The sequence below is a fragment of the Larimichthys crocea genome, chromosome XIII (assembly GCF_000972845.2).
Source record: "Larimichthys crocea isolate SSNF chromosome XIII, L_crocea_2.0, whole genome shotgun sequence".
NCBI classification, from domain to species: domain Eukaryota; kingdom Metazoa; phylum Chordata; class Actinopteri; family Sciaenidae; genus Larimichthys; species Larimichthys crocea.
The window spans coordinates 40480667-40492990 of record NC_040023.1 but is presented as its reverse complement, the minus strand read 5'-3'; the positions used below and the strand labels follow the sequence as shown (position 1 = coordinate 40492990).

Sequence of the window (12324 nt, the reverse complement as noted above, 5' to 3'; positions counted from 1 at the left end):
GTGTTTGATTGTCGGCTTCTGAGACACACCACTTTCCAGTTTCCACCAACCAAACCCCTTCCTGGTTTAACCTCTGTATGAAAATAACATTTGTTGTAGTGGACTGTGCAAAAGAACCTACGGCACAAGAGCTTTGTTATTGTAGTATTAAGAGCTAAAACACACAAAAAAAAAGTTCACAGATCATTTCTAGAATTACCGGCAACATTAAGTCATAAAAGAAGTCATAAGTCACATGTAGCCTCAGCTCAGGTGGGGCCAGTGTTGTGATAAGCTTTATCAAATTATGGCACATAAAAAATAACAGCCTCCTCTTCCTATCTAGCTTACTCGTCTATGTTAAGTAGAACCTTAAATGAACACAGACTTGGGTTTGTGTTATTTTTGTTGCGTTAGAGCGTTTCTGATTAGTTTGGTTTCAGCACTGAAATATGACATTCATGCCATTTTGTCACCGCTCTTCGTATTGCACAGAATTGTCGGAAAATTAAGCGACCTTAAACGAAAACTATGTAATAATCCTAATGGATAATCTCACAGCCAAATAAAAATGTAAACCAAAAAAAACAAATCAAAGTGAATTCCAAACATTTGCAGGAAAGCTTGACATCTTGTTTCCAGTTCACTGTGGGAATCTTTCTGTAGCAGAACACATGGCTAAGCTACAGAGGAGCTGATCACGCTTACACTTTAAACTTTCCTGGCAGAAACATTCCTGAGACTCCTGCTGGGAAATCTGCTCTCCGCTCCAGCTGCTCTTATCAAAACTGCAGAAGCGCTAAAATGATCTCCGGGCAGACAAGGCCGATTGAGCTGATGTGGTCGTATGCCAGCAGAAATCACACAGTCAAGAGAGGCCGCTGATGCTCCTCTCTCTTGATAGTCCAAAAATAAGACACTTGAAACACAAATGAACTGGACTGAACAGCCAAAATCTTTCAAAAATATTAATAATGCCCTTTTTATTTGTACCGTGAATTAATTATAAGATCCCTTCAAATAAGACAGATGCAGTATGAAAGAAAGGTGCATAGGTTGGCATTCTTTTGACAATGAAATGAAAAACAATTCCTTGGTTCTCTAGAAAGCTCCAGATTGCACATTCATAGTGTTAGCAGGCAGTTAATGCCTCCTAATTTTTTTTTTTTCATGATTCACTCAGCCACCTCTGATATCTCTAAATATCATCGTTTCATTGACATCTCATGTAACAGTGAATGTTACAAATTACCTTAATGAAAATAATTTAAAAAAATAAACAAAACCTCCCGAGATGATGTACCGCAAAACATTTTCTTTAGCACTGTTCTCTCAAACGTGCGTGGTCCCACACATCTGAAACACTGTACCGAAAAAAGACGTACGCTCTCAAGGGGTTTCTCACGAGGGTGGTCAAAATACGATGAAAAAAAAACGATGTTGAAAATAATATAACACGCCACCAACGTATTTCAGACCCCCTGTCTTAACTCGGCAGATTCCCTCAAGCTCTGCAATCTGACCGAGTCGTACGAGCTCACTGCATTGCGTGTCGGTTGGCGCTCACACAACGTTGATGCAGTTTCCGCTGCCAGCTGTTGCCCTCTTGCTGCAGTAGGTGAAGCCGCCGTGATTGGTGGAGGAACCATTCATGTGTGACGACTTCAGCTCCATCTGGCAGGCTGCGATGGCTGCGTTGAGCTCTACCTGAGCCCGGTGCACGACGTAGAACATCAGGCCGATGCTGATGATGATCTGTCGAGGACAGAGGAGAAAACGTGTTCAACACAGCTGCACGCAGCAGTCCTTCCTGATTTATTCACTGAAGACTTCAGTCTGCTCAGGCTCATGTGAGATCTTCACATAGATTTTTGATCAAAGCAAAGTAAAACTAAGGAAAACAGCTGGCCAATGGTAACAAAATCTGTTAACCAGTGCGTCTTAAGCTTAATATTTAAAACACTATGTCTTGTTTGTTTAACCTGTACATAAACATAAGTGTAAAAACTACAGTTTACCACTTTATGGAGGCTTTTTTCTCAGTTAGGCAGTCACTGAAGACTCCAGGAAATTACCCTAAATTTCTTCTTTTTTTTCTTCTTTTTTTTTTTAAAAAGGTAGAAAAAGGGCAGGATTACAATAGAACTAAAAACTGAGCAGGAGGGCCAAACCTAATTAAGGTATAATGAGGATAGGTTGTGTCTGTTCAGTATTGTCCCATATCGGTGTATCCATGTTGGACAAATAACATTTTTTTTTTTTAAAAAGGATCGAGTGAGGATTACGTGACGATGAACAGGTGCATCAAAAGATCTTTGAGTGAGCATATACATATCTACACAGACAATAGCATTCCTCCTCTTGACTATTATGTAACTGCAGACCGCAGGCCAGATGTCAGTGTTTTTGTAGATGACACACATGGAACAAGACACAAGAGCAAAAGCAAGTTTTTCCTGTTGCCATCTCAGACCTGGCGTGACCTGGTGGATTAAATAATGTACCTGCTTATTAAATGTGCTACAGATTTGCTCCATAATTTAGTTGAGTGGTTCCCAACCTGGAGTTCCAACCCCCATTAGGGGCTCAGACCAAGGCATCACGGGAAGTCGCAATGTCATATACATAATGCAAATAAGGAAAAACGGTACTTGCTTACACAGTTGTTGTGTAACTTTGGGTTATTTGTACAGTTTATCAGTTGCTCTATTCTGTTATTGTTATATATGGAATATAATATGAAATACTGATAAATATGTCACTTAGTAAGGTGTCATCAATTTACTCAATGACAGAAAAGAAAAAAGTCAGGAACCACTTATCAGCTCATACAAAAAAATTCAAACCCAGACACGCTACTGAACAAATGTTAGGTCGCTGCAAAGCAAAACGTCAACTCCAGGGTTACTTCAGGACATTTCAGACACGAGTGTCTTCATGCTGTAATGTATTATGACCGTCAGCTCACCTGCAGGCTGAATACAAAGTAGCCGCTGACACTCTGCTCAGCAATGACATCCTCCATGGTGCGAAGCGTGGTGCCCAGGTAGGAGTTGAGAAGCTGAGTGGGCAACAGACCCACAGAGGAGGCCACCAGGTAGTTTGGCAAGGACACGTCTGTGATCTGGAAATGACGAAACGGAAACATATTTCAGTCAACAAGCTGATTAGGAAATCATTGTTTTATCTCAATACATTGATGACTTGTTAGTGGAAGTCCTCACACACCCTTTTGAATCTGTTTATCTTGACACTGTCTGTACTTAATATGAAGTAAGACAAGCTACAAATAATATTTAAAGCTTTAAACTTGATATAGAAAGGGCTAAATGACTACCTAACTATAGTTAGTTCTTTCTGATTAATCAGAAAAATAAAAAGGTTTTAACAAGAGTTAAGAAATTTTAAGTTTAACAAAAACTGGAATCAGATTAAAGATGAAGCCTTTTACCTTAACCTTAGACTTGAAGTACAGTGTTGATTGAACTTTATACTTGCACTTAGATAAATATTTTACACAAGCACAGATGATAAGATTATAAAAACAAGGCGCTATTAAAGATTAAACCAATGCTTTTTAACTTATGACCCCTAACATGAAATGTGAATAGTGTTGTTGGCAGAGAGACATTTCCCTTCAAACCTCTCACATGGTTTCATTTAAATAACTATGTGGGCCCCAAGGAGAAATACATATTTATGTATCAGAAGTTTTTTTTTCCCCTCAGATTTATCTCGTGACCTTTCGGAGGAGCCCAACCCACAGTCAAAACAAGCAGAGGAGAGAGATGGAGAAGCTAGCGTGACCATAAGTGATGACAGCAGAGCATATTTTCTTTTCATTTGTTTGTTTTGGTGTCTCTGTCTGACATACCACGTATGTTTGGATAGACACACACAGCAGGGACAAGCTCCGCCACAAGCCTCAGCTAATATATAAAGGGTTGCCTGAAAAGGAGAAACTGTGATGAGAAAAGTTCAGAGATTTGTTTTTCACGCTCGGACACTCTGAACTGACTGTTCGAGGCGGTCACATACGTTCTATCCTTGTTGGGAACAACTGAAAAAAAGTCTGAAAAACTATCTTACTATATAAAGCTGTTAAAACTAAACTAGTCACTGCTTAAACTGAGAGGTTAAAGTCAAATGCTGATTATCGATCAGTCTGTTATGTTATATAGAATAAGTAAGAGCATAATAATAAGTACATTTTGCTTATTATACTTATGGCATGTCATGAATATAAGTAAGCGTCTGTGTCGTTGTCACCCTTGATCCCTTGATTAAGCGATGACACATGCTGCTGTGCGTCTGTGACCTTGGTACTGTGTGCTCTGTGACTACACCGTGGCTGATAGCGGTGTGTTTCTAAAAAACAAAATGTTAAACATTTTTGCAAGATCCAGCCCAAGTGTCTCTGCACAGTGAGAGATCCTCAAACCTCTACATGCTGATAAGAGTTACACTTTATACGACACCGGAAAAAAAATGGTTAATCAAGCTAATGTTATCAAGCTGTTTTTCCTCAGTACGTTAAGCTGGGCACCCCACCCCACCCCCAATACAATCATGTGACAGCCCTTTCTCCTTGAAAGATTTGCACTGATGTGTCCGCACCATGTGTCAAGTGAACACAGCCCAAACGCCTTTAGCTGATCTCAGAGGCATGACATGTGACATGTGAGGAACGCACTCTCTTTCTCTCCAGCCATCAGTTGTGAAGCACGTGTCCTCGGAGAAGTCTCTTCCCTGCCAGTGTAAGCAGCTGTCTTACGACCGGGAAAGGGCTAGTCGCTGGTATTTTTATAACAGCACAGAGAATTCCCACTGAACCGCCTACTCACTGCTGCTCCTGTGTATCAAGATAATCTGCAAATTTAAGTGAAAAAGCACCCCATCCTAGGCGTGACCTGATTTATACAGAGCAGCAGTAACGCTGGTCTGAGTTTGTGCTCGTAAACAAAACAAGAAGTAGGGTATCTTGACAGCATAGTAAATTTCAGGATTGCTTCTGTATCCCTTTTCTTATCTGGACATGTACACGGTTTACCCTTTGTAACGAAGGGGGATGCACAGGACATAATTATCCTATCTACAGGCTGCACAAACATGTTTGTCTGCATATAGGGTCCTATAAATCACACGGTGAATTCCCCACTTGCTTCATCAGCTCATCATGACAGCAGAGGGATGGAGCCCGGCCAGCGAGCGGTTTTAAAGGTTATAACGCTGTAATAAAATACAGGTGGAGACCTGGATATGTCCACTTTGTCTGCAAAGGGTTCACAAACATTTTTCCTGAGCTGTCCTATTGTTTTGCTAACTGCTGCAGTCTGTGTGTCGTTTTAGGTTACCCGCTATAATGTAGCACCATCCACTTCAGCAGAAAGAAGCGGGGGGCACGGTGAAATGTAGCCTCATCCACTGAAAGTGCTTACCAAGGGCAGAGCAGACAACACATAATTCCACTGTGAGCCAGTACGGGTGAAGAAGTATCCACCCACGGCTAGTTTCATCTTTTATTGTTGAGAATAAGATCATAAAGTTACAATATAAGCTGGGCTAAATAATGAGACTCCAGGTACGATGAATTACAAGGTGCACAGTGAGAGGCCTGGAAGTGAAAATGAAGCAGAGGAGACAAACTGGAGGATTCGGCTTATTAGCCTGTTTTTGGCAGGGCTGGCTTAACTCCCCAGTGAAGGTTGCACACTGACATTGACTTCACCAGCTGGGAAAAAAAACAGAGTTTCACACTGAGGTGCATGAATGTACTGTATAAAGGGTACAGGTACAGTGTTAAAGGCGGTGCCCCGCTCATTCTTAAAACAGCTACTCAGTGGTGCTTGAGGCCGAACAAAAAAGCCACACCCCACTGTTACGAAGAGCATGCTAACTTGAATCAGGAGAAAATCATTTAAATGTTTCATTTATTTCACAATGTAAGCTTACGCAAAAAAAAGGAAAAGTGTTTTGGTATTAGTGACATCGTCATTTCTGTCATCACAAGGTGAGAAGTTGATTTTCTTGAATGACACTTTAGTTGTTACATTTCAAATAATATGTTTGACCTCTTATGTTGTCAGCAAACTTGTTAGCAAATACTTGGAGAAACATTATAATTCACTTGGATTCATGTCACTGACCACCAAACGTTCACTCTCTTTTCACTCTGTTTTTGGTCTCTACCAACGACGATAATATTCAGCTGTTTAGCAGCTAAATCCTCCACTATGTTCACCTGCCAGTAGCTACTTGATGTGTTTGCAGCACGTAGTGTACAGCAGGTTTTTAGAGATTTGTCACTGATTACAACCGCCTGTAGCGGCTGAATACGCAACTATCAGAGTGGTTAGAGTGAACGGAAAGAAGTAAAGTTGTGGTTGCTAAACAATGAGCTGATCTCTAAAGCATCTGTAAAGATCTGTAAAGCAACCCCTTGGAATTGTCTTCACATTGTCATTTGATAAAACAAATGTGAAAACAACATAAGCCAACCAATACAGCCCGAAAGAGGCAAAACCTTCATACAAAATGCAGCTGTATTATTAAGAACAAACCAAAAACTACATCTCTAAATCTAAAAATATGTCAAAAGGGAACCATCTCCAATGAGATGACAATGAGTCAAAGACACAGACAAGCTGCACAAGACAAGCAGCTGTCTTTAGTTACTAACCAACAGAAATATGACAAATGCAAACTGGCACAGAACCAAATTTGACCCACTTTTGTAGCAGTTGTACTTGAGCTGCATGAGCGCTGACATCCTTTGTCATACAGTGTTTATTTGTAGAGCAAGCTCAAAAACAGTATTTTACAAGGCTGTCTATTATCCAGCCGTTAAATTTCACCCTGGCACACTGATCGTGGAGCACCAATAACACCAGTGAGAGAGGCAGCAGCTGGCAACGCAGTTTAAAAAGCATGTCCTTTTGACTTTGACACCTCATTCTCACCTCTGCAGACTGGAACAGACGAAGTTCAATGTTGTAACTAATGTTAAAGCTTGAGTCATGATCCTGGTCTAAGTGGGTGATTTCAACCTTTGGACACAGAGCTATGTCCTGACCATGAAGCTGAAAGTATGAACCGGTGACAAACAGAGACCACTTAAGTCAGTCAGGCAAAGAGAGACCATCTGTTCGGTTTGTAAGGCCTGTTGGAAAAAGAAGCCTATTAACAGGTGAGCTGCTGACCACAGCATGAGACTAAAGCAAAGGAATCATTAATGCTTCGCATTACAAACTGTCTTAATTTTAGCTCTGAGCTCAAATTTAGTCCTAAATTCAATCCGCAGCAGCATTTCCAGTGTACCCATGACAACCACCTGCTGGAAAAACACATTTCTTAAAGCCTCAGCTCGAAACAAGAGTAGAGTTGTGACATTAATGCAAACAATGGAGGAATAGACTCTGCTTCAGTCTCATCCTCCATTCAAATTAATTCACTGAATTTGAGATGCTTCTCAGGTACCAACCTGTCAGTCAACGTACAAGTGCAGCACAAACATTTACTGCCTGCAGTACTTCTTGTCCTGACCTGACCAGCTGACCTACAGTCAGCTGATTCCTGAGATAATCTCACCTTATTGGTCCCAAATGACTATTTTCTTCTTATGTCAAAATGTCATCTTGGTTATAAATAATGAGCAACTTGCTCCGGATAGTTGTCTGCCAACTGTCTCTAATTGCAATGACTGACTGTTTGATAGACAGAAAAAATAACCAGCAACTATTTTGATAGATGATTGATTGTTTAAGTCATTTCTCAAGATGAAATGTCACTTATTTGTTGGCTTAAATGTGAGTATTTAATGCTTTTGTTTTCCCCACATAGATTAAAGTAAATATATCTTTTGGACTATTGGTTAAATAAAATCAAACAGGCACTCTGAATTTATCACCATGTGACAAATCTATAAAATCATCATTAAATTATTAGAATTAGCAGATTTATAGATAATGGAAATAATGCAGCCTGTCATTCCTGAAAAGTTGTTTGTATTAATTTAAACAGTAATGCTGCAGACGTATTCATGCAAATAGTTATTCTAATCCCAAGATGCTTTTGTCACTTAATGCAAACATGTACTGAACTGACAATAATGATGTTTGATGCTGAATTACAAGTTAATTATAACTCAACACATTTCTCTCCTTCTCAATAACATATGACAAACAACATGCTCAGATAATCCGATTAAGGCATCAGAACTCTTGACAGGAATCTGATCTATGCCCCTGCAGCGCAATCCAATCCAGCATCCCTGAAAATAATACTACACTTGTGAAACATTTTATTTCTAATTTCTGTTGACGGTGTCAACACAGAGATGTTAACATGGAGGCTGCAGAGGTGTTGTTTTTTTTTGGGGTTAGGCGACATTATATATATATATATATATATATATATATTTATTTATTTTTTTTTTTTTTAACAGATTATTAGAAACTGCTTTCAATATACTGAAGTTAGTCGTAAACCTTCGACGAACTATGGCCTCAAAATCTACACCAGTTGGGTCAATACAACACTGATTTACATACTGAGTGTTTGTTGTAATGTGGTTTGAGTGTGTATAAAGTATTGTTAAAAGACCAAGTCTATATGAAAAGTAAGTAAATCAGTCACCCCGGAAAATGTGGTGCTTTTGCAGCATGCAATTACTGCGCTTGTGAAATTTACTTGCGTCATCTTCTTTCTCCTTTTCCTGCCCCAGGCCTGTGCATCAACTCTTTCACGCTTTAAGCTATAAAAGCCTTTCAAGCTCCCCACTTTGCATCCACTTCTGGGTGTTTGTGCTAGTGCTGGTTTCAGCCTCTAACACTGTTTGGATTGTCTTCTTGGCAGATGTTTCCATAAATAATGTGCACTAAAAACACCTTAAGTTAAGTAGAACGGAAATGTCACATTTCACTATGACTGTACTTGAATGACATCTAAATTAAACTAAGCAGAATGTATGATGCACTGTGTATAATGATGGCTTCTCGGTTATGTGCATAATCTATCTGTCTATCTGTATTTTTAGCTGGCTACTTGTGAAAATAACGAGGATAAACTGAACTTTAAAGTGATGCCGTGTATGAGAGTCAATCTGAGCAGTCTCACACGTCACCTCAAACAAAATTTGTGCTTGCATGCTGACTCCCACAAATATGTACAGATGGACAGTGTCTCTGCAGCTCAGTGATTATATACTGGGGAGACAAGCACTCAGCCACTTGAGATGCAGTTTTCTATTGTGCAAAACCTGATAGCGTTCTGCTGTCAGTGCTACTCCAGTAGATTACAGCAGCTTGAATGAAATTTTCTACATTTCTGCGGACCCGTTATTTCAATATTTAGTGTTAAAAAACTTTGTGAATATTTTCTTGGAGACGGGCTAATGTGAGACGATGATGTGATGGAGTTCAATCTGAAAATGTGGCAATTCCACTTCAGTATTGCTCAATGAGCAGATGTAAACCTACGTAACATCAAGTTCGCCCTCAGGTCATTTCCTTTTCATCTATCATGCAAATACAACTGACATGACTTTTCTTCATGGTGCGTGACCTCCCAGCTGATTTTCTACAATACAGTGACACGTCCCTCGGGGCTTTTTCCTATTTGGAGGTATCCATCGAATGAGTTGACTGAGAAGGGTAATCAGCGAGTATAAATTATTTATGCGATGTATGAAGGTCAAGGGCCTCAGGTTAAGTGTGGGAGTGCAACTGAAAGCAATATCCCGATGCTGCTTAGCTTAATAATGGAGGCCACATGGTGTTTGTTACCTTGACCAATGACTTCAGATGTTGGTCTACATTATGTTAACATCACAGAGCATTACTGAGTTCGCAGTTGCTCTAAACACGAATGCCCAACCCAGGACCTAATACCTGTGACTATGATAGTTCAAACATAACAGAATTGATGGCCTTGGGCTACAAAAAAAGCTTTAAGGAGGAACACTTCATCTATGAAAAGTGATCAGGTCCAGTATTATGTTCAAAGTCCAAAACTAAACTGATAAATGCTAGACTGTCTGTCTGTTCCTTGAGGTTGGCTTCTGGCAGGATTTCCCCTGTGTGGTAGGTTGGGCCGGAAACAAAAAAAATCATTTTCTCCTAAAATCAAAAAAGTCACAGATTTCTGTGAACCATCCTCCAGTGGGTTAATGAGCTCTGCTCCTGGCCTCTCTGTTTAAACTCTTATGAGTTTACAACAGACATTACATGACTGTCCTGAAGAGAAAAGGGAAAGGTGGTTATAGAGTTTCCATACTCACCGAGAAAACTGCATTTTGGAGCCCAAAAGGTATGGGAGTGAGTCTCGCTAAGGCCACAACTTTGAGTCCACTTCCTCCCTCCACCACTCGTATGACAGCGCTGAGCTGTTCACTGTTCCCGACCTTGTTCAGCACCCAGTCAGTCAATAGTCGTTTGCACACCAGGTGTGCCACAAAGGTCCCTATTAAAACTCCCACCATAACTAGTCCCATGCCCAGCACAAAGCCGTAGAGGTAGCCAGCTGCCACATTAAGAACAATATATCCCCATCCACACGGGAAAGACACGATAATCAAACCGACTATAAACAGCAGGGCTCCGACGAGACTGTCCAAGCTCTCCACCCAGAGCAGGAGGTCCTTGAGGTATTGGCGCACCAGGGCAACAGAGGAGAAACACACAGCAGTCAGGATGCATGCCAGCAGGGCGCTCTTGAAGCAAAAGGTGGTGATACAGCACGGGTGCCTGAACTCTCCGCTGTTGCTGAAGGTCGTCCCCCCTGTGGCACTGACAACCTCGGGGTCTCCGTCCGACTTCCCCACGACCGCCCCTGTCTCGTCGAAGGCGCTGCATATCAGGATGTCAATTTTGTCACACTCATCTGTGGCAGTCCTCTGCAGCCAGCGGTTCAGCTGAATCTGCGCCTTGCCCACAGCGTGTTTGACCAGCTTGGTGAAAAGCTGCACGGTCGTGGACCCCGACATTGACATGTTGGCCCTCAAATAAGCTGTGGGGGGGGGGGGGGGGGACCAGCGGCAGGGCTGAGATGAATGTTGACGTTTGGGATTTCCACACAGTCTTTACATCAAGTCCATGTCTAGAGATATCAACAGAGGTAAAGTATGAACTTTAGAGAAGATGGGCTTCAGCAGACATAAAGATAGTATCCGTCACTCTCCTTGGCCATTACATGAACTGTCCAGTTTAACAGTGTTTATCTAGGGTACACTAGCTGGCCAAGGCGCCAGTCCAATGACTGAGAAGTGTCAGGTTTGTGGTCTCTGTCTGAAACACTCGCCATATTCAGAGTTGTCACCAAACCCTCAGCTCAGGACGATGCAGAGTCAATGGATGGAGGGAGCTGTCAGGGGGCAGGAGAGAGACGAGCTGCGAGGAGGACACTGACAAAAAAAAACAATCCGACACTTCTTTTGGACTAAAGATGAACCAGAATCCAAGAGGAGGTGCGAGGACATCAACTTTTATGTCTCCGGCAGCATTACCCCGTCCAGCTAACTAGCATAAATCAGTGCGCGGCTAACTTACTCCCCTGCGCGGATAAAGTCCACCGCTGCCTTTCAGGGATAAAACCGTCGTAGCTGGCCTGCTCGTCCGGTTCTCCCGGATAAAAGAGTGGCGACAAAAGACTGAGGAGACGGACATAAAGAAACAGTTGTCTTTCCTCCCTCCCTGCTAGCTGGGTGTAGTTGTTTCTCTGCCTCCTCGGTGCAAACTGCTGCTGTTGTCGCTGCCACCGACTGTTTGTCCCAGAATGCCAACTAACCTCAGCGCACGTGACCAGCAGTTGGCCGCTCTGATCCAATCAGCGCGCTCCTTTTCTCGTGCTCGCGAGACTTCCTCGCGGTTTTCACGACAAATTATTGTTTGTTTTGGATCAATTACCGTGGCATGATTTCTCTGCTGTTCGGCACTACGCTGCTGCCACATAAGCAGGATAAATGAGCACGAGACGTGATGTGTTAATTAATCCACTCATACGTTTTTATTCTTTTTTAAATTTTAATTATTTAGATTCGTTGCTTTGATTGAACAGGGCTTTCAAATCCGACCACATATCGAGTTTTACAGAGAATGAGAGGCAGTGAATCAATTAGCAGCGGTTAAAGATGCACTTACTTATGTATAGACCTATCAGTACAAAATACAACTACAGTCACACAAACACATTAACTTGAATGTTAATGTAGCTCGCAGAGCTCTAAAGGTTTTTATACCGTGAGGTTGTTTACGCTGTAACAAAACATCATATTTTATAAGTTTGAAATGTAATTAAGGAGAGTGAAGTAGCAGAAGATGGAATCTCGTAAGTGGGCCTGCAAGTAGGCCT

The 12324-nt window shown here is 41.5% G+C and overlaps 1 protein-coding gene across 1 annotated transcript in view; it reads right to left on the bottom strand.

Moving 5' to 3' along the window:
• Positions 1 to 11801, bottom strand: part of tmem64 (transmembrane protein 64) — a 13311-nt gene extending 1510 nt beyond the window's left edge. Inside the window, exons 1-3 of the mRNA XM_010737953.3 lie at positions 10256 to 11801; positions 2948 to 3103; positions 1 to 1734 (exon numbers count right to left, since the gene is read on the bottom strand). The exon at positions 1 to 1734 is cut by the window's left edge and continues 1510 nt beyond it. Of these exons, the coding sequence (XP_010736255.1) occupies positions 1543 to 1734; positions 2948 to 3103; positions 10256 to 10966 (1059 nt within the window). The 5' untranslated portion in view covers positions 10967 to 11801 and the 3' untranslated portion in view covers positions 1 to 1542. The remainder of the gene's footprint in view (positions 1735 to 2947; positions 3104 to 10255) is intronic.
• Between the last annotated feature and the right edge of the window lie 523 nt (positions 11802 to 12324).